General features: G+C 35.9%; 2 protein-coding genes across 9 annotated transcripts in view; one reads left to right on the top strand and one right to left on the bottom strand.

The window, feature by feature from the left end:
* The window catches only part of LOC125056812, a 34,879-nt gene extending 12,020 nt beyond the window's left edge, over nt 1-22,859 (bottom strand). For 2 of the 8 annotated variants that reach the window (XM_047660097.1, XM_047660099.1), the window contains exons 1-8: nt 10,695-11,181; nt 7,572-7,691; nt 6,162-6,450; nt 3,992-4,278; nt 2,469-2,626; nt 1,485-2,392; nt 1,058-1,291; nt 153-421 (exon numbers count right to left, since the gene is read on the bottom strand). In XM_047660097.1, the coding sequence (XP_047516053.1) occupies nt 153-421; nt 1,058-1,291; nt 1,485-2,392; nt 2,469-2,626; nt 3,992-4,278; nt 6,162-6,450; nt 7,572-7,691; nt 10,695-10,861 (2,432 nt within the window). In that variant the 5' untranslated portion in view covers nt 10,862-11,181. Of the gene's footprint in view, nt 1-152; nt 422-1,057; nt 1,292-1,484; nt 2,393-2,468; nt 2,627-3,991; nt 4,279-6,161; nt 6,451-7,571; nt 7,692-10,694; nt 11,183-20,290; nt 20,413-22,515 lie in introns of those variants that run through there. The other 6 variants (XM_047660102.1, XM_047660103.1, XM_047660098.1 and 3 more) reach the window with 6 other exon arrangements.
* Nucleotides 22,860-24,238: 1,379 nt separating this feature from the next.
* Nucleotides 24,239-26,988, top strand: LOC125056969 (pyruvate kinase-like). Its single transcript, XM_047660353.1, has one exon. The coding sequence runs from the start codon at nt 24,325-24,327 to the stop codon at nt 26,020-26,022; it is 1,698 nt and encodes a 565-aa protein (XP_047516309.1). The 5' UTR covers nt 24,239-24,324; the 3' UTR covers nt 26,023-26,988.
* Nucleotides 26,989-27,503: the final 515 nt, after the last annotated feature.

Genomic DNA, 27,503 nt, shown 5'->3' with positions numbered 1-27,503 from the left:
TTTGGTATGTAGCTACTAAAATTTAAGACTTACTAGAAAAAAATCATATAAAAGCGAAACGAAGTTCGCGGGGGCAGCTAGTTTGTAATAAAATCGATTCGAAAAGTAATTTCACTTTTAAGTATTCAAGTAAATTTTAAAATTAAACTCACTTCGTGGCCAGCATATTAGAGAGCGTGTGCGGATGTTGCCTGGGCGCGTGCGCGGGGTGCGGCGGGCGTTGCCGGGGGGGAAAGGCCCGGACGGGGTGAAGGGGCAGGGGAGTGGGGGGCGTCGTCTGCTGCCGCGCGAGCAGCGACACCAGGATCTGATTCTTGAGGCAGAGCTCGCTCTTGCCGACGCTCGCAGGGCTGCCCAGGCTAGTGCTCGTGCTGCTGCCCGCTGCCGACGACGTTACCTGCGTAGCGATCGCTTCAGTTCTCTGGATTTAAGTTAAACATCGTGACTTATTTGTTTCAAAATTATTGTTTCCACCGGATTATGAGCAATAAAATAACCACCGAAGTAGTTTTTTTGAAGTTATACAGGCGCGTTATGAAAAATTGATGAGAGTGAAATTTTACGATGCGCGCGCACCGTGACACAAAATTAATAGAATGAAGTTGCCCACGGAAGATGCTACGGCAATGAACATAATTTAAAAACAACATTCGAATAATAATAGAATTTATGTTACACTTAATGCAAGAATAATAATAAATATTTATTTATTTAATTTTTCAAATGTAAACTGAACTTTATTGACTATAATGACTCCTTTTCCAGTCTTTGATTATTTAATTGTAATTAATTATTTGCATGCAATCAAAAACTATTTTTAATAATGACAAAGAAGTAAAACTTCGTACGCGCGTATATAAGTACACGCTTTTTTTTATCTCAAAGTAAACACCCTCCGAAAGATGGAAATAAATACCTTTTATGAATAAGAGGGTACAATCAAAAGTATTTTAACACAATTTTTTACATGATGGGACATCCGACGTTTTCTATGCCCATGGGCATGAGGATCAATAAATTTAAAATTTGGTATGCTCTATATGTTATACATTAATACCTGTTGGTGTTCTGGAGTAGCCCTCTTCGGGTTAGCAGCGGTGGCCTTTGATTCGTCAAATTTGCGTTTAATGCCAGCAATGCGTTCCAAGTATAACTCGTTCTCGTGTCGACCCCCATTTCCCCCACTGCTACTACTTCCGCCCCCCGGGCCCCCCGCCAATAGCTGGGACAGCAGTGCGCTTGAGCTACGATTCCTGTCATCACCGTCTTCATCTGACTTGTCGTTCAGTAGCTAACAAACCACACAAGCGTCAATTGTAATACAGTACACAGTAAGAACATTTGTTTTAAGATGTGTTAAAAAAATAAAAAAAATCTTTGTTTCATTTGATTAAAATATATATATATATATATATATATATATATATATATATTATAAAGCGAAAAAAAGTGTATTAAATAGTACAGACGACTGTAAGACGTACCTTTAACATCTGATTATTATGGTGTGTCGGATGTTGGGCGGCGTGTGAGGTGGGAGGCTGATGGCCGTGAAGCTGCTGAGGATGACGCTGTTGCGGCTGCCCTGAATGCAGCGGAGACAGCGCCGAGGCGGGAGTGTGCGGCGTGTGAGGGGTTAAGGGCGTGTGAGGCGTGTGAGGCCCCGACGAATCCCCGCCACCGCCCTCCTCGTCCTTCTGGTTCAACAGATCCTTCAAAATGGGGTCGTTGGTCTTCTTTGAGCTGAGCAACGTCCGCAATCGGTTCGGCTTCTCAGGTAGCGGCGCCGGATGAGGCGTCAGCGGGGTGGGAGGTGTGCGAGGCGTCGGCGGGCCTTCCCCTGGGGTCGAGGGGGCGCGGGGCGTGAGCGGAGCCCCCGCGTCCTCTCCGGTCGGTTCCTTACGGTCTTTACTGTCCTCGCCGGACACTTCGCTTATCGCGAACGTCGAGCCCCAAGGATCGAGGTCGAAGTCGTTCATGGAGAACTGGGGCTCCGGCTCGGGCCCCGGCTCGACCGGCGAGCGGTACCGTTGGGGCGCAGAGGGATCACCGTTTACGATGGAGGTCATCAGCGGCCCACCGAGTGGAGGTCGCGTCGATTCTAGTATATCGTCGTCGTCGCCGACCACGGTGTTGGTGGACATGATGAAGTCGGGTTCACCCGCGGTGGGAAACAGGCGCGACTGGGCGCTGACTCTGAAGCGCGGGCCGTCGGCGCCGAGACGCAGCGCGTAGGGCTCGCTGACCAGAAGCCCGCCGCCGCGGCACACCACTTCCTGCAAGTGCGCCGACACTCGGGCGCGATCCCCGCTATCTACCAATTCCAAATAGCGAGTGCCCACGAGAGAGAGGGTAGAGCTTATACAGTTCTCGACCCCGGAGAGATCACAAGCTGAAATAGAGACGGGTGTGTCACTTCGACTGGGAATAAAAGATGGGGGTGAGGGTGAGCCAGGTGTCCAACTTACAGAGAATGATGAAGGTGCAGTCGAGTCTGAAGACGAGGGCGGGGCGGGGCGGCGCGGGGGCGGCGGGGTCGCAGCGCCGGATGACGCACATGACGGAGCCGGCCTCCTCCGCCGGCGACGCGCGCACCGCCGCCGCGTGGATCACGCACTCCGCCAACCTGAGACCATCACAAGTTGTATCATCACCAATAATTATTACTATGGTCTACTCAGGATCATTTAGCAGAATTCTACAAAACCGGTACTTCCGAAGCGGAAGGACTAAACAAACCCGTGTATGGTCAAATAGCATATAAGAATATTTATATAAATTTAAATTGCCACAAGGACAATAAAAATAGCAAGCATTTATTTTAATTTAAAAACATGTTACACTTACTAAACATAATAATGACCTCTTTTAATAATAACTTTACCATATACATTTATCTATTAAAAAGGGGCAATTCACAAAATCTTAAATATTTTTACTCTACAGATAACTAACTCTACTTGAATATTAACTCAACAGGAATCCAGAAGATTCAGAATTACTTTCCTTTTTCTAATTGAATAATTTATTTTAAAGTAAAATAATTGAGTTAATTAAATCTATTAACCAATTCGTGTTAAATATCTCGATAATTCTATACCTATATTTCAATATGGATCTTATCAATTCATTGTCACGACAGATTACATTTATTGGTAACAAAATACCTACTCATGCTGATAAGGCATATTACAACAAAAAGTATGTTGCTGCAGTTTGTGTAAACCTGCATTCGCGTTTCAAATTACGAATTAAAATAATTAAAAACAAATAATCTACTTGATGAAAATAAAATATGCAAGTTTAAATATAAATTTTGCTTGCATTAAATAAAATTGTGTACATAAATTAAAGTTAATCAATTATTGTTTTAAATACAGTATAATTTGTTTTATGATATGGTAGTAATATTAGTCTTATTAGTTTAGTCGATACAAAGAGCTAGAGATTATTATGTATCAGGAATAAACAATTTTTCTTCAATAATTCAAACCAAAACACAACCTATTGTTAAGTATAAATTTATCTCACTCTCATAAAGCCGGTTGCAGACCGAAAACTAAGCTATGCCAAGGCTAAACTAAGCTATGCCAAGCAAGCTAGGCTAAGCTAAGCTAGAAATAAATAGCGTGCACACCAACAGCTAAGCCAAAGCTCAGTCAGTGTGGTGGATGTGCAAATGGTGTGCGGGGTAGCGGGAGAGGCTTAGCTTAGCTCGTGTAGCTGCGCATCGGCATACACAACTAACTTAGCTTCGCATATTTTAGTTAGCTCACATAGCTTAGTTCGCATAGTTTGCGGTCTGCACACAAGTATGGAAAACTGCGTCAGCTATGCGAGCTAAGCTAAACTAACTTAGCTTAGCTCTTGGTCTGCAACCCGTATCATAAAGTAAAAATATTTGCCAAACCGTTTGTGAATGCCTTAGATTGATTTTATCAATAAATAAATTTAATTTAATAATATAATTTAATAAAGCAAGATCTATTACCTGCTACCATCAGTCGCAGTGGAGTCCTTGACCAGGAACCGTGCCTGTATATTTTGATACTTTTCAGGATCCGTTGGTCCCCAAGTGAAGGTCTGTATGTTCCTTAGTAGCGGTCTCAGCTTGGCGTGATCCTCAGCGTGCAATAAGGAGAATATCGACTTCTTGTACAGCTCGGTGCGTTCCACAAGAATCAGGTCCTTTATATTTTCAGTGACACATTCAATCTCCCCCTTCGAGTTGATTTCCATTAAAATCAACCCCAGCACACTTGTGTAGTGCTTCACCGCCTGAAAATTAAGCCATTTTGATTTAAAAAACCTATATTTCTATTAAAAACCTATAGAGTTTGTATTTCATGAGAAAAATAAAACTACATATTTCCAGTATATAATCAAGATATTGCATCCCTCAAATACATAAGCAAAAGCCTCAAATAGCAATAATATAGATAGAAAAAGTCCCTGACACTATGGCAGGGGAGTAGAATAGGTATTATTTAAAAAAAAAATAGATATAATTCAAATCATTTTCATTATTCCTATGTCACTTTGCAAATAAACGTGACACAACATTTTTATGCTTTGCGAAACTTTACGAATAACAGCACTAGGTACTGTATGATAAAATTCAGAATCATTGTCGAATACCAGATAATGTATTTTAAAAAAAGCTATAAAATTAATAAATCAGTGGCGCTACAACCTCTTTAGGTCTTGGCCTCAGATTTATGAATCTGTTTCATGATCATTTTTAAATCTAATAGGCAAGGTTTAGGTGATCAGCCTCCTGTGCCTGACACACGCCGTCGACTTTTTTGGTGTAAGACATGTCGGTTTCCTCACGATGTTTTCCTTCACCGTTCGAGCAAATGTTAAATGCGCACATAGAAAGAGAGTCCATTGGTGCACAGCCGGGGATCGAATCAACGACCTCAGGTATGAGAGTAGTACGCTGAAGCCACTAGGCAAACACTGCTCTCAAAGCTATAACCGAATTCAAAATGCACATAAAGACTTTCTATGTATTTATCTACGATTCGATATCACTAAATTGTTTTCTACAAGCACAAGTCATGATTAAAACAAGCGTAAAAAAAATCAAAATCACAAAGTGACTAGAAAATAGTTAATACTAATAACATTGTGTTACAAGCATTTCATCATGGAAAAATCATTGAGTCATATCTTAGCAATATTATCTGTTTACACAGACATCAACTTGATTGATTAATACAATAAAATTAATTATTATTTAGCCTCTATATTATAGATTCACAAGTGCATTTATTATGTAACCAAGTATCCAACTTTATAAGACCGCCACCAAAATGTATAGTCAAATTATAAAAATACTTCTACTGTGGCTAGTTAACGAATTTTTTTACGCGTTGAAATACCGGATTCGGAAATAGTCTCTAAGTAGGTACTGACTATGTTCTAATCAAGGATTTAACAGCAGCAGTTTTTTCTGTAGTATGTGCGAAAAAAGTACCGGCATATCGGTTATGCGAACTAATATAATCCTTATTTCCTATCTAAAATGGATCTCTATTATCTTAATTAAATAAATGATGATTATTTTATTATAATTATTATAAGTATCATTTGGTTGGCTCACTAAAATTATATACTTAAATTATATATGTGAAATAACAAAATGATTACTGTCATATGATTGCTGCCGCAAATTCCAATACGGTTCTGTACCACACAAACTGACTCTCTTCTACACATTATTTGACAGTGTCTCTCAAACATATTGTGTCTTGCGGTACGAGAAAAACTGTGGAAACCATATGTGATTGTAGCAACACATCAATTGCACATCTTTGCATAGTATTCAATTTCACATTAACAACAGAAATACTCATATAAGAATTTCCTATTACCTACCAGTCTTACTCAATGAAGGAGTAGAATATGTGTATATAGAAGCAATAGCCAACAGTAGCTATGATGCCATCTTGGAGACCACGATAGATTACTACTACTCTATAAGTGGACTAAGTAACGCTTGGTCCCCCACACAATCCCCCCACCCCTCCATAATTCTAACTTTAAGTAACACAAGCAAAAATTGTATATCTCTCTGTAGTGCATCAGTCATGTATTAATTGATGGCCAACTGTCATTACATACTTGCTAACAAGAATAATAGAAAGATATGATACCTCTATTAGGGTACTAATTTCGGTGTAGTGATGAGCCGGAGGCTGCTGTGTGGAGCTAACTTCGCCCGCTTGTAAGGGCGACCGTGCAGGCGCAGCTCGCAATGGACAATCAGAAGGGCAGGCCTGTCGACGGCTAAGCACCTCTGAAATCTGGCGGGTGGCCTCGCGAACGATGCCGTTCTTGTCTGGCTGCCGCACCTCCGCCAGACACGTGTGCAACAGCTCTTCAAGCTGGTTTATGACTTCGTTCTCCAGCTCTCGGCGACGCTTCTCGTTGAAGCACTTATTTCTGAAAGAGACGTTGATAGTAAGTCACATTGATTGGTAGAATTCCTCATATTAGTAAAGTATAGTAGTTTCAATGATTAGTTGTCAGATTTAATTACTATTCTATCGAGTTACCAAACGCCCAAACAGAACTTAGGTGGTGTTTAGAATGGAAACAGAAATGGCATTGTGGCATTACCAGATGGTAAAAATCCGGTCTAGAGATTTCGATCTATTTTTCTATTGGCTGGTTATTAATTAAGATCTGTAATATTGAAAGTTTGAAGGACCTTTATTATTGCATAACATTCCAGAAACATGACTTCAATAGACTCATCCAGTTGTTGCTTAGTTTCTGAGCGTTCTACCAATAAACCTCTACGTAGCATTAAGCACGATAAATTAATAATAAAAATATAAAAAACGGTATTGTTCGTTAGTACTAAGCACTTGAAGAAATGACAACTTATAATTAAATTTATAATAAGCGAAGATAAAACAAAAGGTTAACGAAACGTGTTCAAGGTAATGGATCCATAAAAAAGATGCACTTCTCAAAACAATCAAGTTTATGTACACAGAAACATATGAATCTATCAAAATTCTTTATGACAGATGTTATAAAATACTTGCATTATATGCACATAAAAACCATATTAAATGTTTGAAAATATTAAGTTGCTGTTAATTATAAAGATCAGAATTTTTCTAAGTCAAGAGATAGTGTATGAAAAATTCAGAAAGATAACCCTCTGAATATTTCTTGAGAATAATATCAAAAGTAACAAAAATTCATAACAATTTCATACTCAGAAATCATTGAGTAATTTGTTTTAAAAATTGTACTTGAGACAGTAATCAATAATAAATTTAAAAACAAACCAAATAAATATTTTACAACTATCACTATGCTACGTAATAATTTAGAAACGACAAAACACGATGCAAATCAAACACATGTAATAAGTAAGAATGAAATTAAAAGTGAAAATATATCGAAGCGTGTCGTAAATCATTATTTATTTATAAAGTGGAGACGATAATTGATTTTCTTCAATTCCAAGCCGTATATTAATAAAAGAATAAACCGAAAGTCGAAAGTGATCTCGTGGAATCTTAGTTTCCAATTGGCAAGATACGTACATTTGAGATTGGGGCTGATTGCCAGACTTTTTTCTGATCTTCTTGCCCGGCGCTGTCACGCTCATCTTGCCCTGCAGGCCCCTCCATGTGTCTCCCGCTTGGAGGTCACAGGATTCGACTCTACACAGGCATCAAACAAATAATCTATTATTAAAGCGGACCTCTAGTGTTCAGTGTTTCGGATGATATTACATGATTGTATGGAATAAACCTCCTTCAATACAGAAACAAGAACCCGTAAAGAATGAATGCACTTAATTCATACATTTTTTTGTATGATTCAAACGCTTGCCCCAAATCTATTGACCTTGAACGATTAAAGTACCTAAGTGAATGATATCGCGCTCTACAACTTGAATAATAATAAATTATCAATATCTGCTGTTGCCACTAAATAAACAAATCATTTTACGGTTAAAGAGCACCGATATCTGTGTAATTTCCTATGCAAAAGTACAGTATCGGGCTTGGATAAGAGGAAAGTTTTATATAAAATACATTAATCATATAACATTCTATAGTAGATATATAGCCCTTCATAAGTAACATTCCTAAAGCGTATGTATCAAAAAAACCTTCGTTTATATAATTGGTATTGTGTATAATATTGAGTGAGTCATAATCATAACACAATACTTGTGCGAAAACGTTTGGGTGGAGTTTTATAATAAAGAGTTTTGAATACTTAATATATAAACAAATACTTTAAAAGTTACATTTACACTATATAACAATATGTAGTAGACCAGTTTATATCTTAATTCCTAACATCGAAATTTCGACTAGTGAATGATTGATGCGAAAGAGGGACAGAGATAGAGCATTTGCCGCCGGCCGCCGAGGAGCCCCACAACGCAACCTCACCGCGACGGACGCGCAACCTTGAAATAATAATGTTTGGAATAACAACGTGCCACAAGCGTGACCAGAAATAGGTGCTCCATCAAAATAATACGGAAAACTGTACTTTAAGGGCATCCAAAACTCACCACGCTGGTTGCATTGTGTTGTGCAAATAACATATTCCCTTTAAATGAGACGGTTGTGAATCAAACTCAAACTACACAAAATCAAAACGCGATAGTACAAATCCATTCAACACGGTTAGTTTGAAATTAAAACTGACACCGAATCAGTGAAAGTTTATAAGTATTGAAGGTGTTACGCGATCGAAGATTTCGCTTTTTCAATTGTTACTCAACATGCCCGCCGTCATGGACCTCGCCCGCAACATGACGGCATCAGACATGCGGCATATAAACCACCCTTTATACACCCTCATTTATGGAAAAAATTAGTTTAAGAAATATATTAAAATTATTTTTTCCGTAAATAAAAACAAATTTAAGCAGCTGTAACAAATGAACGAATAATAACAATTATAATTACATTTTGTCGTGTTTACCTTTAAATAACCTTCTAGGGCTCACCTATATCTGATTGTTGCCAAGGATATTCAAAGTTGTAACAAGAGATTCTGGAGTTTTAATTCTCGGAAACTTCAAAAAAACCTTGAAGCCTAATTAAACAGAGTTATATAACTCGTGGCTTAAGGGTTGAATAACATAAAGTTAATATCAAATAACGGTAGATCACTAAAAGAAATACATTTTCATGCTAAAGCATATTCTTGGTATTTCCGACGTATTACTTTCACTTATGAGACATCCCAATAAACAAAAAGTATCAGTAATGCCAAAAAAGCTCCGGCCATGCGCCATGTTTCAAAGCATTTCGCGCTTTAGAAAAACTCGACATGTTTATAAGCAATATCTTATACATAATATATGTACACTAGGGGTATGAGACACTAACGATTTTTGTCTGTAAACATTTATTCAAACAAAATCAGCCATTAATTTTATAATTTAATGTTATCAGAAAATTTATTAATTTAGACTGATGCAGTTTTTGTGAGTACCATTAAATCAGTGATCGAGACAACATAACTTCCAACACAATTCGTTGCTTAGGTAACGAAAATGTGATTAACAAAGAAGTTCCTATACAAAATGTCGTAGGCCATCTACGACTTCTACATCACCATACGACTATCATCTACGACTAGAAAAATATGTTACTGGGATTGAATGCAAAGATCAAAAGTATTCCATAGAATATAAATTTGTTATTATTAGTTGATTTTCATACAAAATAGAAATCTCTTAAAAAAGGACTTGCGGCCAAAAGATCTTTCACACAAATAACGTGGCGGTTCCTAAAGGCCGATTTACATTATCTTAGTGTTTAGGAGAGTGCTTTAGTACAACTTGAAAGGCAAGTTCTTTAGCGTAGCGTTTACTAAAGCAAGTAGCGTTTACATGTTTCAACTAAAGTACTATCCTAAAGCACTCTCCTAAACACTAAAGGCCGATTTACATTATCTTACACAAGTACGCCTTAATACACAAGTACGTGATCAGTCCTTTTGTGCTTGACACACGCGGTCGATTTTCGGATCTAAGAAATGCCGCCTTTATCGCGATGTTCCTTCTCCGTACAAGCGAGTTTTAAATGCGCACATAGAAAGAAACGCAATCCAGGGACCTAATAAAAACTTTTTTAATCATCCCCTAACTACTTTGTATCATAAATACTTCAGAATCATAAATCGCCTTTGCACAACGTGTTAATTGTTTTATTAATAATCTATCAATTTCCACCGGTAAATAGAGTCATGATTAAGAATGTTTTCTGCAACTTAATGCAATTAATTTATATTACTGCTAATTAACAACAATGTATAATTAATATTATAACTGTAATACGTAAACAAATATGATAGCGTCGTTAAAATAAATCGAAGCAACGCATAAGTAATAAAGTATCTAAATTCTTGCTACAAAATTCCCAGCCCTACTCAACCCACGTAAGTAAATTATTATTGATCTTGAATCTTTTTACTCCTATAATGTTACTTTATCTCCCAGCTTATACGTCCAATTACGTTTTCAACATCCAGATTATAGCAATCTTATGCCAAAGCTCAAATTGTTTAGCTATGTGAAATGCTATTTTATATTTCTAACATATTTGCGTTGTTACATTCAGGCTTCGAGCTATATAGCTATAGACGCGACTGACGTCACAATAAATAATCTCACTTTCACGACCAACACCAACCTTGAGAACGTATTAACAGCAACATCAATGTCGAAGAAGATATCAACTAGCTCCTCAACCTCCGAGTCTGGTGTCATGGGGGGTGGCAGAGTGGCTGCCGGCGGGGCTCCGTCAGAGCGAGTCACGCTGTTGAAGAGAAGGGTTTCCGTTTGGAGCATAGGCAACATTGCTACCAGCCACACATAAAACGGACACAGCCACCGCTGTCCACCAAGTCAACGAATATCAACTTTGTACACAGTTTCAATTCGCACCCAAACACACACTGCATTGCGCCACGATCGCCGCGACGCTAATTTTCCACTTCACAACTTATTATTTAATAAATATCGCCCGTCAAATCGATTAATAACGTTCACGTCGTTAAAATATTTTCCAACACAAACTTTATTACGCATCTAATAAAATAATGCAATTTCCTATCGAAGGCGGTCGCGCAAAACGTTCGCCACAAAACGACGATGAAAGTCAACTGAAAGACGAGACACGCATATACGTATATCCTTGTCGTACATTTCGCACGGCGGCGGCACCGCGAGCCGCCGTCTCACTCATCGACCCGACTCCCGAGAGCCAGGGCCCAGAAGGTTGACACTTGACATCAAACGAGATTTACATGGAAATGGCTGTATTAGGAATGATAGACATTAGATCAAATTCATTAATTTCTTATACTAGCAATTAAAAGTAACAGTACTTAGAGATTACTTTGTTTTGTTTTAGGCACCATATAACTACTAACAGGTGTTCCCAAATCATGGCCAATTGTCTAAATATAGGAGTGCCTACGACTTCTTAAAAAATAAGACTAAAAATCTGCACGATCAATCATTTTATTCTTAGTGAAAAAGTATAGAAAGTGAATTGCATTGAGCATAATTAATGTACATGAGCCATCCAGATAAACACATTTATCGTGGGCAAGCGGACACGAAGATAACTTCGCGATAGCTGTGTAGTACACTGTATAGACATGAAAGTGAAATGGAACAGTATTCGTGTCAAGTGCACAATTTAGATAACAAGGTCACTTATTGCATAACTCATTTTAGTGATATTGCCCGGTTAAGGCTTAATTGTGCGAATAAATTTGAATAGGCAATAACATTTAACTATAAATGTGTTATAACTTAATTAAATTTCAAGTATTTTTTTTTCATTTATCACAATTTAAATACGTCAATTCAAGTGTTGCAACGTCATTGTTGTGGATAGACTTGCCGTGCTCTCAGTTTAGTTTGAAAAGACAGCGAATTGAAGACAGTGACCATATGAATAAAAGTGAAGAAGTCTCTTTGTAGAGGAAGGCAAGCGTGCATCGTGCGCGTCATGTGCAGATATCGGTGCAGGCGGCGGGCGGCGGGCGGCAGCGCGGCCCCGCCGATGTGTGTCAGTGGGTCACGGCAATGACGACGCACACGGCCGCGCACCGCACTTCATTCTAATTCCGCTTCGCCGCCGCCAACGCTGCTCACTGCTCATCGCTTCCCTACCCGTTCTATCACCTCTTGCAACAACTCATTGTTTATGCCCGTACGCATCGCAACAGAAACACACTAATCATTGGTCTTATGGTGCGAATGTTAAACATTTCTTATTATTACGTGCTACACGGGAGCAAAAAGCATATAGTATTCGCTAGGAATAGGAGTATCTCTCTAAAATCCCTTTCTTTGAGAAGTGTGATGTCTGTAAGTTCGACACAATATATTTTGTCATAGTGAAAAAAGTTAATTTGCACTTAGTATGTTGTTGACAAATGACAGTTTCTGGTATTACATGAATATATTCCACGTCATCAATAATTGCCAACACAAATGTAGAACGGCAAATCTTTTAGTTGGAAATTCCAGAGCTGTGCAAGGTTTCATTGATTTACCGCGAAATGTATTGGTCATTAATTTATAAGGAATATGTTTTTGATAGTAAAGTAGGTCAGTTTACTATATTAGCAAATAAGGGCTCAAGGATATAAAGTATCACGATCAAGGTGTTAGATATTATATATCATACATATGTAGTTCCCTCACGGCCGGGTCGGTATCATTGTTGAGTTTTAGATTGCTATAGAAAGCGCACACGAGAGCCATTAATAAAAGGAATAAAGACTTCCCACAGCAATTTAAACTGGTTTTTTGGAGACAAAACTCGGCGCATTCGTAAAACAACTTGCTTACATAACCCGTCGGTGTGCATACGTATACGCGGCACGCGTAAGATCCCAGTCAGCATTTTTCTAACACCTTCAATAATATACTCGCCAATACATGCAAACCTAAAGTAATAAATGAAAGCTGTTCATGAATAATCGTGATGTCCAAGCCGTTTCGCAGGCGCAGGCCCGATACCTCTACCTGCGCATCTGAATCGCAGGATTTAAACAACGCTAATTACCTAATTTAGCTCATAATCATACGAACACATCAGCCAGAGGCAATCAAATACTGAAATGTATGAATAACTGAATGTATAATCAGTACTGGTTCTTTCAGGGTGAGCTCATTATGAAGTGATTTCGAGATTTTGGTTCGAATTCCACATGATTAAAAAAAATGTTATATTACCTAAACATTTGATGTAGGTACTTGAAAAAACATCGTAAACTCTCAATCCTCGAGAATGTCCACGATTGAGTTTCTTCGCGTAATCGGACAGATAATGAAAGTTAATATATTGCTTTCATGCCGAGTAATTATTGTTGTAACATAATTACAATATCATCACAGCTACACCGAGAGCTGATGAGTTTGATTCTCTTGTGAGTTAAGCAATTTTATGAGGAATGAGTCAAGTAATGGCTTTATAAAATTGCGCAATATTCGTTCTAAGAGGCCCGACTCAATGGTAAAGGATACGCTTAGAGATCACCGCTCTATTATCTATATAAATATAAATGACTCGCCGAAATGTGTGGGGTACAACTCCTAAACACCTGCATCAAGTGGATAATTTTTTTTTTTGGGATTTAATGTCATGTCATTACACGAAAATTAAAAAGTTCAACTTTAGGGATGGGGATCGATTTTGGGATGAATATTAAAAATAATCGATTTTTTCTTTGAAGAAAATTCGATTATTTATTGATCGATATGCAAGCAGAATGTCACATCCCTACTTTTAAATCTCATAATATGATGAGATATATTGACAAAATCATTACCATTACGCTACGACGCTACAAACGAAACCCCAAGGCACAGCAAGTTTTAAATAGATTTAATCCCTCTTACCAAAACAATATTTATATAATCCTATTTAAAACTTAGAAATGAATCATGAATGAACAAGGTATATTATACATAAAGCGTTGGACCTTATTATCGGATACTCAAGGAAAACTTCTTGAATACTTAAATCCTTTAACAGGAAAATGTTACGTAACTCTTCGCCGTAGTAGAACCATCAATGCTACAATAGCGGTTGACAAACGTTGCACCACTAACCTTACGTTTTGATATGAAAAGAATTTTTATATTGTATTGTTTTCAGGCCTAAAAATATTCTAGTCTGAATGTATAACCGCATTGTCTGAGTGGAAAATACTAAAAATTCCACGCGTTCGAATATTTTTAATTCTTGTTAGAAAAATAAAGAAATAACTGAAACGTCACACATGTTTTACTGAAACTTAAACGTATTTTGTTGAATTGAGCGGAAGAAATTACGCGTTGCGATAGGACGTCAGGGTCTACGATCAATGTCAACCATAAAATCGGTTTTCCTTCATGGCGTCCAATCAAACTATGCAACTGTAATATGGAAAACGCTATTACAATAAAGTGAACGTCTAAAGCGTGTGAAGCGTCTAATGGCGTCCTATCGCAACGCGTTATTTCTTCCGCTCAATTAAACAAAAAGACACTTTGGTCTCAACAAAACAGAGCCTTACATGAACATCTTATCTTATTAATATTTTATATTCATTTTTTTTTACTTTCATCATCCCACTATAAATTATTTTTAGATAGAAAAACTAGAACCAAATTAAATATCAGTATCTAAGAGTGAAAGTTATGTCCTAGTGTCACTAAAAAAAACACAACTATCTTAGTTATCAATATTTATATCTTTACAGAAAAGTAGACGCACCGAACTACAGGGACACGATATTAATAATGTTTATATATAGTAACGAACACAAGGCAAAAGAGCCTTATTTATAAATAAGATTATGACGCAGTATTTATAAGATTTTATTAACTAAAGGGGAAAAATATATAAATATCTAATTTTATTTCCAATAAATATTTTTTAATTGACGCATGTAGTGATAGTGAAGCATTGTGAGGTAGACCCTGATATTGTACTTGTCATACAATGTTATTGTTGGGAACTCTTGTGTGTTACATCAGTTACATTGACACATTCTCTAGGTGAAGCTTTCATTAAATTTTATTACAATACGTAGAATGCAAGTAAGAGTTTTGTGTAGTGAAAGGAATCCTCGCAAATGCGTTGCGTCACGTGGGCGGGCGGATCGATGGGCGGACGACGGAGCGCCTGCGCGGAGGCTGTGTTTCACTATCGACCGCCAACTTTCCACCTAAGTCTTTTGGGGCAGGTTAGGCCTATTGCTCTGGGGTCAAGGTCATGTTACATTCCCTTAAACCCCTCTCATTACATATATCGTTTCATGTTTATTGGGCAAAGTTAAAACACTAGAGAAAGCCATTTTATCTCCTTACCCCCCTACATCCTCGGGTTACAGCCTTTCTAAGCGCAATGTCATTGCCCTCCACCCTGAAATCGTATCAATAAACTTCAAACGAACGAACCTAAAGTTCAACACGTTTTAGCTTAGGCAAAACGATATTTTATTGGCTTCGGGTAATTCTACATAGATTTTTTATCGGAGATAAACTCAACTCATAATTACACCTTTCAAATTTCGTATTATAGTTGTAATAATCTCTCTGTAATGTCTTAACTAAACCCTAGAAGAAACCTCACGTAAATAAAGACCTCGTGAGGTCAATCTTTAAAAAATACGTTATGTGGCCTACCTCGTGCGTATTATATTATAACCATTTCATAATTATATTATTAGGTTCATTTAACATAAATAGGGGCAACATGGATCTCGACCTTCTTAGTCAGACTTTTAAAAATTCGTTATTTTTATACAATAACATTTTATCTAGATAAGATCTTTATATATCAAGTTATATTTTGGCGTCATATGTATGAGTATTGCAGAGGTCGTGTAGAGTTGAATCGTTATCGGTGAGAACGGGAACAGTTTAGTGAAATGCGCGAGAAGTATGCGCGAGTAGAGGGTTCGGGCTTCCTTGGCGCGGGATTGATCGCTACGGCGGGCATTTCGCTCGCCGGCGCTCAGACCCGTCGCCATGGAAACCGCCCAGCGCGCTCCGTCGCGGCGTCGCCATCACAACCCAACTACATAATGTACACTCGAATAATACCCCTAATTTTCATATTCGCTCAAATCTTATATATAATATCTCACATAGATTAAAGTAAATTGGCTATTTTTGGTCGCAGATTTTTTTAAGGGTTTCACAGTGATCTTATAATCTTCGGATGCTACACAAGATTAATGCTTGATAAAAGAATGGTCTTCATGTTATAAAATAAAAGAATCAAAGCGAATCAAAGCAATTCATAGCTCTATAACGACTTGCTTTGATAGCCGTTTGGAGATTTACGACAATATACCGCCTTCGTATGTTAATTGGTCAAGCCTGGGTTTATACAAAGCTTGAGGTCCAACTGAGTTCGAATATTAGCGAAAACTATATTGAGAACTAGCATTTGAATAGGTAAAATAGTTTTAAAAGCAAAAACGTCAATTTTATAAATACTGAGATGAATCTCTGACTTTCCTATATGCAGACAACATTTCGCATGTTTGAAAATATTCTTTCTTTTAAGATTTCAATTGCTTAAGAGTCCTAGACTATAGAAAAAACAGCAAACTAGTGCGATTTCATTGCGACTACAGATTTATCTACGACTCGTAGCAATTACGATTGGTAATTTGAATATAAAATGAGGGAGAGTGGATTCACATATATAAGTAATGTGTTAATTGTATAGATCCAATCAATACATGGAGGTACTGAAGCGGTATATTTGTATGTAAATATTGTTAAATTACCAGGACATATCTTGAATAATTTACATATTACTTGGAAGAATGTTTTTAATACGAGAAAACGACTCCGAGTCATGCTCTTGAATAAGAGATAGAATTAACGAGGCTGTTGAGATATCAAAGCATTGCTACTTCATGCATGGCGGAGACGTCATCATATAACTATAGTATGTGCGCTGTAGCATGGTGCGGATGACAGATTCAGTATCGTTTCACTCTTTAAAATTGCCGCGATTTGCAAATTATGACTTAGTATTACAGCTGGACCACATTCGCAATATCATCAATAACGGTAGTAACTTAAATTTCCCCTCCTTAAATACCCTGCCAGAATGTTCTAGTTCAAGCAAGAAATAACACAAAAAAGTCTTCAAAATCCATCATTCCCGGACCAGTCGACAAAACCTTCCAAGATTTTGATTTAAGTAGATTTGATTTAGTATATATAATATAGAAAAGCACCCTCTTGTCTGCTATCAGAATCTAGAGTATAAGAATTAAGTTCACTACATACTAAAACATTGTACGATATGATTTACTTCTTATAGTTCCATCTCCATTAGAAGGTTGGCGATCATCTTGGCTACTTTAATTTCGGATGCCGCGCTTCTGAACAATGCCTTGATGCTTTGACTAAACCATTGTCTAAGATTCTTCAACCAAGACGTGCGTCTGCGGCCAGGTCTCCTTCTACCTGCCACTTTGCCTTGTATGATTAGTTGAAGGACCTCGTATGTTTTGGTGTTACGTAAGACGTGTCCGAAATATTCAAGTTTCCTTATTCTATTTATTATTTTTATTTTATCGTCACTGTCAACCTCGTATGTCAAAAAACCATTTATTTTATTGTTAGTCATTTTACCGGTATAATCTTGAAGTAAGGACTTAATTATGTTATTAATAAATAAGTCCTTTTAACCATATATGGACAAAAACACATAATAATATTTTAACGAACATTGACGAAATGAAAAATTTTTTTAGTTTCCTGTGATGTTTGGTTCTCTGGACTTACGAGGTGGTCAATCTACAGCGACGTACTATTCTATATAATATATTTAAGTTTTCTTCTTCTTAACCGTCGTCAGCACTTCTTTGTTCTTCTGCATTATGTCCAGGACAGTTGTATTTCGTATGCTGTCCAAATTATTATAAGAATCCGTCGATAAACCCAGATATTGAATGCTTCCAGTTTTTTTGACATAGTCACTATCAGCGTCCAAGATTCTACGCCGCTTGTCACAAAGTACCTACTATTTCAGTTTCGAAAAAGCGTTCCGCGCCATCGAGGCTCTCTGCGATTAAGATCGTTTCATCAGCGTATCTTCGGTTATTCAGCAGTGTTCCATTCATTTCTATGCCATCTGGACAATTATCTAGGGCTTCTGTAAAATGCAAAGGTGATAAAACGCAATCTTTCTGTAAGTCGATATATGATAAATGTTTGCTGTTACCTCTCATATTAGCACTTATCGTCCAATATAGGTTTTAAATGAAACGGGATTCTTTGTTTTGGGGATACTGATAAATGTTGACCTCAGCCAGTCAAAAGAAATCGTTCCTAAATGGTATATAACATTAAAAAGAGTTGCATTCATCAAATTCCTATTGGAATATTATTAGCTCCACAGCTTTCCGAGTTTTTCATTTTGTTATGGCATAGTAGATTTAACCGCCAACATCATTAATATAGTCTGGAAGTGAATCAAAGAAAAGTTCACTAATGAAGTCTTCCCAAAGCATGTCATCAATGCAGATTTAATAGCCACCGTTTTTATGTGTCAATTCGCTGCGTTCTTGATGTTTAGGTTTACAGTTGTTTCCTAGACTCGATATCCCTGAACTTGACAACGACTACGACTGGATTGTGGTCAGAACCTATATCTGCACGAGGATATGTAGCTGATTGAATGCTATGTCGGTCTTTTGTTTATCAACAATTAATCGATCTGGTGTTCACCCAATCCTGTCTGGCTGGCGAATGCCAAATGTCTACGTGGTAGTCATTTGAAGAAAGTATTCGCAACAACAAAATCATGTTTTTTTTTTATGTAATAGGAGGCAAACGGGCAGGAGGCTTACTTGATGTTAAGTGATACCGCCGCCCAAGCACACTCACAACGCCAGAAGGCTCGCAAATGCGTTGCCGGCCTTTCAAGAATTAGTACGCTCTTTTCTTGAAGGTCCCTAAGTCGAATTAGTTCGGAAATACTTCTGAGTTCTGTGGGAGAGAGTGTGTTTCTAGCATCTTGACCTATCTTGGAGTTGAAGTCACCTGTCACGACTGATAGCTCAGTAGGTTTTGTTAACTTAAGAGCTGCGCCCACGTCGTTACAGAAACTCTCATTCAATTCCTCACTTTTGTCTGCTGTCGGGGCATATACTTGAACGATGTTAATGTTAAATGGTTTAGCTTTTAGTTGTTGTAGTAACATTATCCCGGTCTGAAAGAGGTAGAAATTTCCTAACTAGGGTTTTTTCTAATAAGCATGTTTTCGAACAAGCATGGTTTTCTCATAAGCACGGCATCTCCGTATTTTGTATGTTTCTGCTATCAGATTAGTATATTGTAGGATCACCAGACGTTACAGGCCCATTTCCATACCATCTTAAGTCACTTATGCCGAGAATCCAAAGAACAATAATTTCCTGTAAAATATTATCCAATTTTCCATCTTCGTATAAACTGCGGACATTCCAACTTGCTATCAGACCCTGATATTCATCTCACACTCTGATCACTTAATGTCTGCCGGGGACTATGGGCCATAGTTATATTTGTCTCAGTCAAAGTGATATCGTGAAATATTAACGTGGTGGATTTTCTGTTTGCTGGTCTTAACAACAATATGACTAACGACTGTACATGCTTACTAAGCACCCAGTCATTCAGTCTAAACTTACTTTACTTATCTTACATTATCTTTAACTGATACAGAAAAAAGCTATCTATATTAAATATAAGTTAATGTTGTCTTTATAAAAAAACTAAGTTTTTAGTTTATGAATCTTTAATCAGTTAAACAAAACAGTATTCATAATAAAAAGTTAATTTTATCACTAAATTCTTGATAAAATATGTATAATGGTTATGAGAAGCAGTAGAACAGTAAGTAAATGTAAAAAAAAGTAAAAGTTCATGTGTAAATGCATATAAAGTGGTCTTTATTTATTATATGTGTACTACATTTTTCACCACTACTATAGGAATATTAGGTTGATATTATATAATAATATATTCGGTTTATACTATAATATTATTATAGGAATTAATTTTCAAATATGCCAAAATCACTTTAAGAACTGTATAATGTTAATTTAAAAGTGTTATGCATCTCGTATGATAGATTATAGTAGATAGTCAAAGATTTTGTTAATAATTATTTTTTAAATGAATATGACTTCTTATACATTAGTGACAGTGAAAAATAAAACCTTTAGGTCGTAATTGGGACCACATTATTAAAAATTAATAACTTACCTAGCATTTTCATTTGCCAGGACTTGCATAAATATTTCATTGACATGCGTGGCGCCATTCAGCGCCGTATCTTGAAAATCCGTGGTTTGCCGGCTAATGTGAAGACTTTAATCCAAAAACTTCTGTAACAATGATGGAATATCAAATACATTTGACATCTAGAATAAATTTTAAGGAACATGTCAGGGTTTACAGCGATCATATGTCTACTGTGTAACATTATATTATAAAAAGTACTGCTAAGCTGAAAAAATTTATAAAAGTTATATGTTATTAATATTATATAGTTAAATATAACAATTAGTATTTGATTGTTATTCAATTACCAATTTGAAATGTGTAGAGATCAGCTTCTGTATAAAACCAGCACCATGTAATGTCCATAATAAGTTCTCTTTATTCAATTGAGAACTCTGTTTAGCGTAAATAAATTTAAGAACAAAAATACAGGAATAAAAATCATATTTTTTAAAAACCAATAGTTTTTTAATAAAATATGGATCAAAACCGCAAATCGATATATTTAATAAATTTCAGATAGGGCAACTGCTTCTCGTTGAACATAAAATCCAAAACTGGTATATAGGGCTTTTGGTTTGGTGTGGTGTTTGTAAACCCCGAAATCTCCAATGCAGTATGCTTCTGCAAATGCACTGTGCATTTAAGTTAAGGTTACATGTATAAAAACTATAGAAGGGCTTTATTTAACAAAGGTTAGACATAAATAAGATTTTTAATTATTATAAAATTATGACTATTATTATTGTGTGACACTTCTTACATTATTTTTGGTATATCTTACAAAAATCCGACCTTAAAAAAATAAAAGTAAGAACTTTCACTATAACATTGCAACAGATTGAAATATACATGTATTCATAAGCATTATAGTAAAAATGTTAACTCCCCCTCAGTAATGTCCTCCAGACTCTAGTTATTGCTCATGGTCAAACCTGTATGAATAAAAAATGTTCTATTGGCAATTGCAAATGATTTGTCATGGTGTAAATCAAGTCTAAAGGAAATTATTCAGTAATAAGTTGGGAATTGAATAAGTAAGCACTGTATGCCTAAAAGGAACAATAATGGGGTTATTTGGGCAAATCTTACATTATCTATGGTTAAAAAATGTAATTTAAGCTCAATTGTAAAATACTTATAGTAATATACTATTGGTAATTAGAAGAAAACAAACAGAATTAGGAGAACAAGAGAAAATGGAGCATATATGTGATAGTAAGACATAATAATTGATCTAGTGCTTCTTAATCATGTCATTCAAACAATTAATGAAATAATTAAATGTGTTATATTGATTGAGATTATTCTTTGACTTAACATAAATTATCTCATGAACATCTCATGTAAAATTTTAGGCTTGTTATGAAATAAATTCTTTTTAATATAGAATTCCTTGTAGATTATCATATAGATATTAATGCAATAATCATTCCTCAAGTAATACACATTCACATTCCTTGGGTTCAATTCCTAAAATTCAGAGACGAGATTTTGCAAGAATCAAAATCCAATACATTATTTACATAGGGGACCTATTGTAAGACCTAGATGTCAACTAAATTGTACTTGTACTCATAAATGTTCTAGTAAGAAATCATGATGTCTTGTTGGAAATTAATAAAATCTCAATCAAATGTCTATATTCTGGTTTAAATATAAAATAACTTGAATTTAAGAGTAGGTAACAATAAATAATAGACTTAGTGATGTATAAAGAAAATAACCTTCTGATTGTAACAAGTTCCAAACTCCTATTTAATTATGTACCATTATTGATACAAATATTAATTAAAATGGATAGGTATTATTTTGCTAAATAGAAGACTGGAAATATTTTCTAATAACATGTATGCCTCAACATTTTTAATATTGTTTAATTGCTAATAGAATCTATTTTATTATTGTTCAAGTAGAACAATGACGTCATAACATTGACAGTCAATATCAAGCAGTAAACAAATCGACTGCAAAAATGTGTTAGTTTGTTTTGATACATACTCCTAACTGCGATCCAATTTATTTCTATGATCTATTTATTCATGCATGAAACTTTTTGTTCCGAACGGACTTTAAAATCACCTTTTCAAGAGTTTCAGGGCTAACCGCGATCAGTGGTTGACAGTGGTAAAACTAAATAACATGGCGGCATCTTGTTGCAGCCGGTCGAGAAGATTTTTGACTCAAATAAATTAGTGATCACTTACTTTGCTTTTTCACAAAATCAATAACGAATAAGAAGAAAAGCACTGCTACATAGTTGAGAAGTACATAAGTTCACATCAAACACTACTGTTTAAAATGACGTAACATTCTCAACCTTCACGGTCGCACAGTACAAACGGCAGGTACAAGAAATAGTTGTTTTAATAACTTGGCAAATCAACACAACACAAACAATTTTGTCATACACTTCGGTTTTATAATTCACCACTACTCCACAGTCGGCCTTACAATAAATTCACAATGAATATCAATAGTAAATTTTACAAACGCGTTTATTATTCTTCAAAAGAATAAACGTGACACGCAGTCAGGCCACTTCGTTCTTTCACACTCACTTTTTTTTTATTTTTTCAGATGTAGATTGTCGTCACAACTCGCAGGTACAGATTAAAAATTTTACCAGAAATGTTTACAGCTAAAAAAATATTGATCAGCACAGTATAAAAAGTAATTATCTCATCAAAAAAGCATGTCTATAGATATTGCCTAGTATAGATAATGCAGGCAAACAGGAAAATCTAAAATAACTTAAGCATAGAAATCGTCTAAAAAAATAAGAGTGGTCACCTAGATGACAAAGTTTAGAGCCAAATATATTTGCTTAGTTATATTATTATTACCTTAAACTCATTCATCAAACTTTGATGCTTGTTGTCTTATAATACTACTGAATGAAAACTTTATTGAGTCATATTATAATTCGATACTATTCTCGAATCTTCATTAACTTTAGCAAAAAACATGATAATATTTAAGAAATTTTTGGATAAATACAAATTTGGCCGCGTGGCGAAACCGCGCGTTTTGTCAATATTATGAAGTAGAGTAAAGATTTGTAATAATTAAATACAGAAGTTAAAAACATAATTAATACCGACTTTTAGAGAACACCTAATAAAGAGAAAGCTTAAATTATATTTATACTGGTATGATATACTTTTTATTTGTATTTAAACGCAAGGCAATATGATGGTATGCACTTAAAGTAGCTAACGCAGTCATTCCAATTACGGCCATCTTGTCTTGTCTTGATGTAGGGACTAGCGACTAGCGAGCAACTAATTAAAGCTAGTCGGATGGCTACTACTCGTGTCGCCTCGACTCGCCAATGTTCGTGGCGCCTCGCGAGAGTCTGGAGCAGTCTTCAGATATTTAGTATTCTTGAATTGTTAAAATCCAATACCGGTCATACTGGAAACAAAAAAAATATTTAATTGTTGATGTTATTGCGATTAATAAATAATCAATAAATGTTGTAACTTAGATATATTTTATGTTTGATTTTAGTCAATTTATTTCTGATTTGAAAAGCAATAAAAGATTTTTTATGATCTTGGTGTAGCGACATATTTTATTATCGATAATATTGAAAGTAAAAGTAAAATACATACATTATGCATAACTGCTATTTCTAAAGTATACCGCTTTACTAATAACTGCATCCTTAATCATACAAGATTGAGGTCAAATGAAAACCGATTTAAACTGTAGGTATTTGATTTCACTAAAAATCAAAACAGAGTTAAATTTAAAAAAAATGTTTGTATGTTTTAACTTTTAAACAACATTAACACATGTTAGATTTCTATACAAATATTTTGGTATTAACATTTAAATTACATATACAGAATTTCATGTCTATGGTTTTTTAAAGTGATGAATAAAACAAACGAAGAATTAAATTCAGTTTGACGATATGTCATACTGTCTTCTGGATTGTCTAAAGATATTCACAATTTTTTGAGATAATATTATATATTTTTAATAACAATAAAACAATTACTAATATTATGGCTTTGCCGTGGCATATACCATTGGAAGCTTTACCTTCATTCAAAGAGAAAGAGCGCGCTATTGAAGCATCTTTAATAAAACATTATAGTAAATTAAATGTACACGAAAACCCATGTGAAGAATTGCAAACAGGTCTTCTTTGTGAAATTGGTATAAATAATAAAGAACCTGCGACTATACAACGCCTCATTGCAGCTGGAATGACTGTTGCTCGTTTGAATATCCGTGATTTGGAACCGGACGCATGTACACAATTGATACAAAGTATTAGACAAGCTGTATATAATTACAGTGCTGAATTAGAATATGTTTATCCTTTGGCGCTTTTAGTAGATGTGAGAGGTCCAGATATAATCACTGGGGAACTTAAAGGTGGACCACATACCACCATTGAGCTAAAGGAGCATAATTTGATAAGATTGACCATAGATACCAGTTGGCGGGAAAGTGGCACTGTCGATTGTTTATTTGTTGGATATGACCACTTAACTGAATTACAAACTGGAGACATAATATTTATAGATTGTTTAACATCAGGTAAAGTTAAGTTAATAGTCAATGAAATTGGTGATGATTCTATCGAATGTACAATTGCAACTGGTGGCGTAATTGGAGCAAAAATGGCAGTTCATATTTCAAAAGTTCCACATGACGTAAATACTAAAAAAATAAACAAAAGTATTGAATCGCTATCTTATAGCGAATCTTTAGAACAACCATTCGAGCACATGGAAGAGCAAATAGCATTTGCTATAGCTTCGGATATTGATGGCATTTTAGTACCTAACACTCAAACACCGCAAGATATTCGAGTAGTTAAAGATATTTTATCTGAAAAGGGCAAACATATTCTCGTTTTCGCTTGTATTGAAACTGTTCTAGGATTTGATAATGTAGAAAGTTTGTTAGTTGAATCCGACGGCTTATATGTGGACAGATGTGTTTTAAGCACTGATTTACCAGTAGAAAAAATATTCATTGCCCAAAAATCTATTTTGGCAAAATGTAACTCTATTGGAAAACCATGCATATTTAAAGCTGTTTTGAATGAACAGATTCCTACACTCTGTGTAAACGATATCGCCAACATCGTTTTGGACGGCGCTGACGTCTTATCACTAGAACTGCACTACGATTCGCCATTGAAAAAGTTAGTACCGGGCTACGATGCAGTAAAAATGGCTGAGAATTGTGTTGCTGCTGCTGCAGTTATTTGTAGACACGCAGAAAGAATTATTTGGAGACCAAAAATTTATGGTGTAACGGAACTTATGCAGAGTTCCTTTGAAGAGCCGACAAAAGCAATTGGGGTGACCGCAGTTGAGCTTGCTACGCGTTCTAGAGCAGTTGTTATAATCTGTCTCACAAATTCTGGACGAACTGCAAAAATCCTTTCACATGCCAAGCCCTCTTGTCCAATTGTAGCAGTGACAAGAGCGTGTCACACAGCAAGACAATTACGTTTTTGGAGAGGTGTTCGAGCTATGCATTACTTTGAGACCGCTAAAACTACTTGGTCATTAGAAGTAGATTCACGTATTCATGCTGCCCTTGATTACTGTAAAGCAAAAAGAATATTGCGCGCCGGAGATGCCTACGTAGTAGTGACAGGATCGAGGCGCGGGGCAGGTTACTGTGATACTATAAGATTGTTATATGCTAGTGCTCGAGAAACAGTTCCAGTAGAATTCTGATCGATGGATGGAATGGATTATGATTATCAATTTGTATAATTATGATTTCTATTTTTATAATATTAATAATATTGTTGCTGTTCATAAGTTCAATTTATTGTCATTTGTAGGTTGCACTTTATGCTAAATCATATTGGTCTAGGATAAGATCTAAGGTAATTAGAAGACCAGAAACTAGGTTAGAAGAAAATATTTTTTTAGTTTCCTCACTCTAACACAAACTGTAAGAGTCTGCTCAAACCTTTAGTGTAAGTAGCTACTTATAATTCTAATATTTTGCATCCGTTATCGTCAAAAGTAAAATGAGGCATAAAGTTGATTTAAGGTAGGTATTATTATTATCGAAGTATGTTTATATACAACATTACATGTCGTTTTAGGATAATTTGCAAAGAAATAAGCTAAAAGAGGAAAAACATAATAACTACAACATAAAAAAAGTTCAGTCGATTAGGTTTACAATGCTGTTGTATTTTACATAGTTGGCGAGGGAAAAAAGCAAGAATATGCACTTATTAAAACAAAAATATCGACTGTCGATATCTATATTTTAATATCGAAGTAAATCGATAGTCCTAAAAAGTATTAGGGTAAGTTCAGACGTTAGGCGCTTAACGCTTGCTAGATTTTTGTATAGTGTTACGCGCGCTTATGACACGCGCTTGTCAGGCGATAAACGCGTGTTGCCACAACCACCTTGCTTCTGTTCACTTGGACTTCGCTGTTCACTTGGACTTGGACTTCGCTTGGCTTCGCATCAAAAGCTGTGATTTTTTAACGACGGCAGAAACGACGCGACAGAAGACGAAGATATTGGGTCCACCCAATTTTTCTTGTAACTACTTCAGGATGTCCATCAAGTCATTTGATGACTTACTTGCCCTCATTTACGATGAACTTATAGAAGATAAAAACGCTGTGCAATATAGCATTTGACTGGAAAGAAAAACTCACAATTACATTTAGGTAAGTTCTTTATCGTGCTTTATGAAAACGCGCATTAGCATGTGTACGGCCTGAATAAAGTGTATGTAGATGTAAACGTGCGTTTACTAAAAGCGCGTTAAGCGCCTGTCATATGAACTAACCATTAGTAATAAATATCCATATTCCCAAATAGTAATATTGATATTTTATCAACAGTCCAGCTGCAATCTTATAAAATAAAATAAATTCTAAATAATAAAATGAAAAAAATACTGACCCTTAAGCAATTACCTATTGGTCTGTTTAGTTATAGGTTCTAGGGTTTTGTTCAGATTTAGACTCCCGGGGTCTTAGACAAGATGCCTTAACAGTAGTGTATGTAGAAAGTCGAAAACTAAATTTGTATGGAAATGACAGTTCGTGTCGAAAAGTTTTCATACAAATTTAGTTTTTGTTGTCGTTGTGTGTTCTATAAATTGTAATTTATATTCTGTACTTTAGAAGTCATCAATTGTTACTTTAGCATAGTTCCCACTTCCCAGATCAGTCATCTG

This window comes from Pieris napi, chromosome 15, assembly GCF_905475465.1.
Source record: "Pieris napi chromosome 15, ilPieNapi1.2, whole genome shotgun sequence".
Lineage (NCBI taxonomy): Eukaryota > Metazoa > Arthropoda > Insecta > Lepidoptera > Pieridae > Pieris > Pieris napi.
This window is presented reverse-complemented; position numbering and strand designations above follow the sequence as displayed.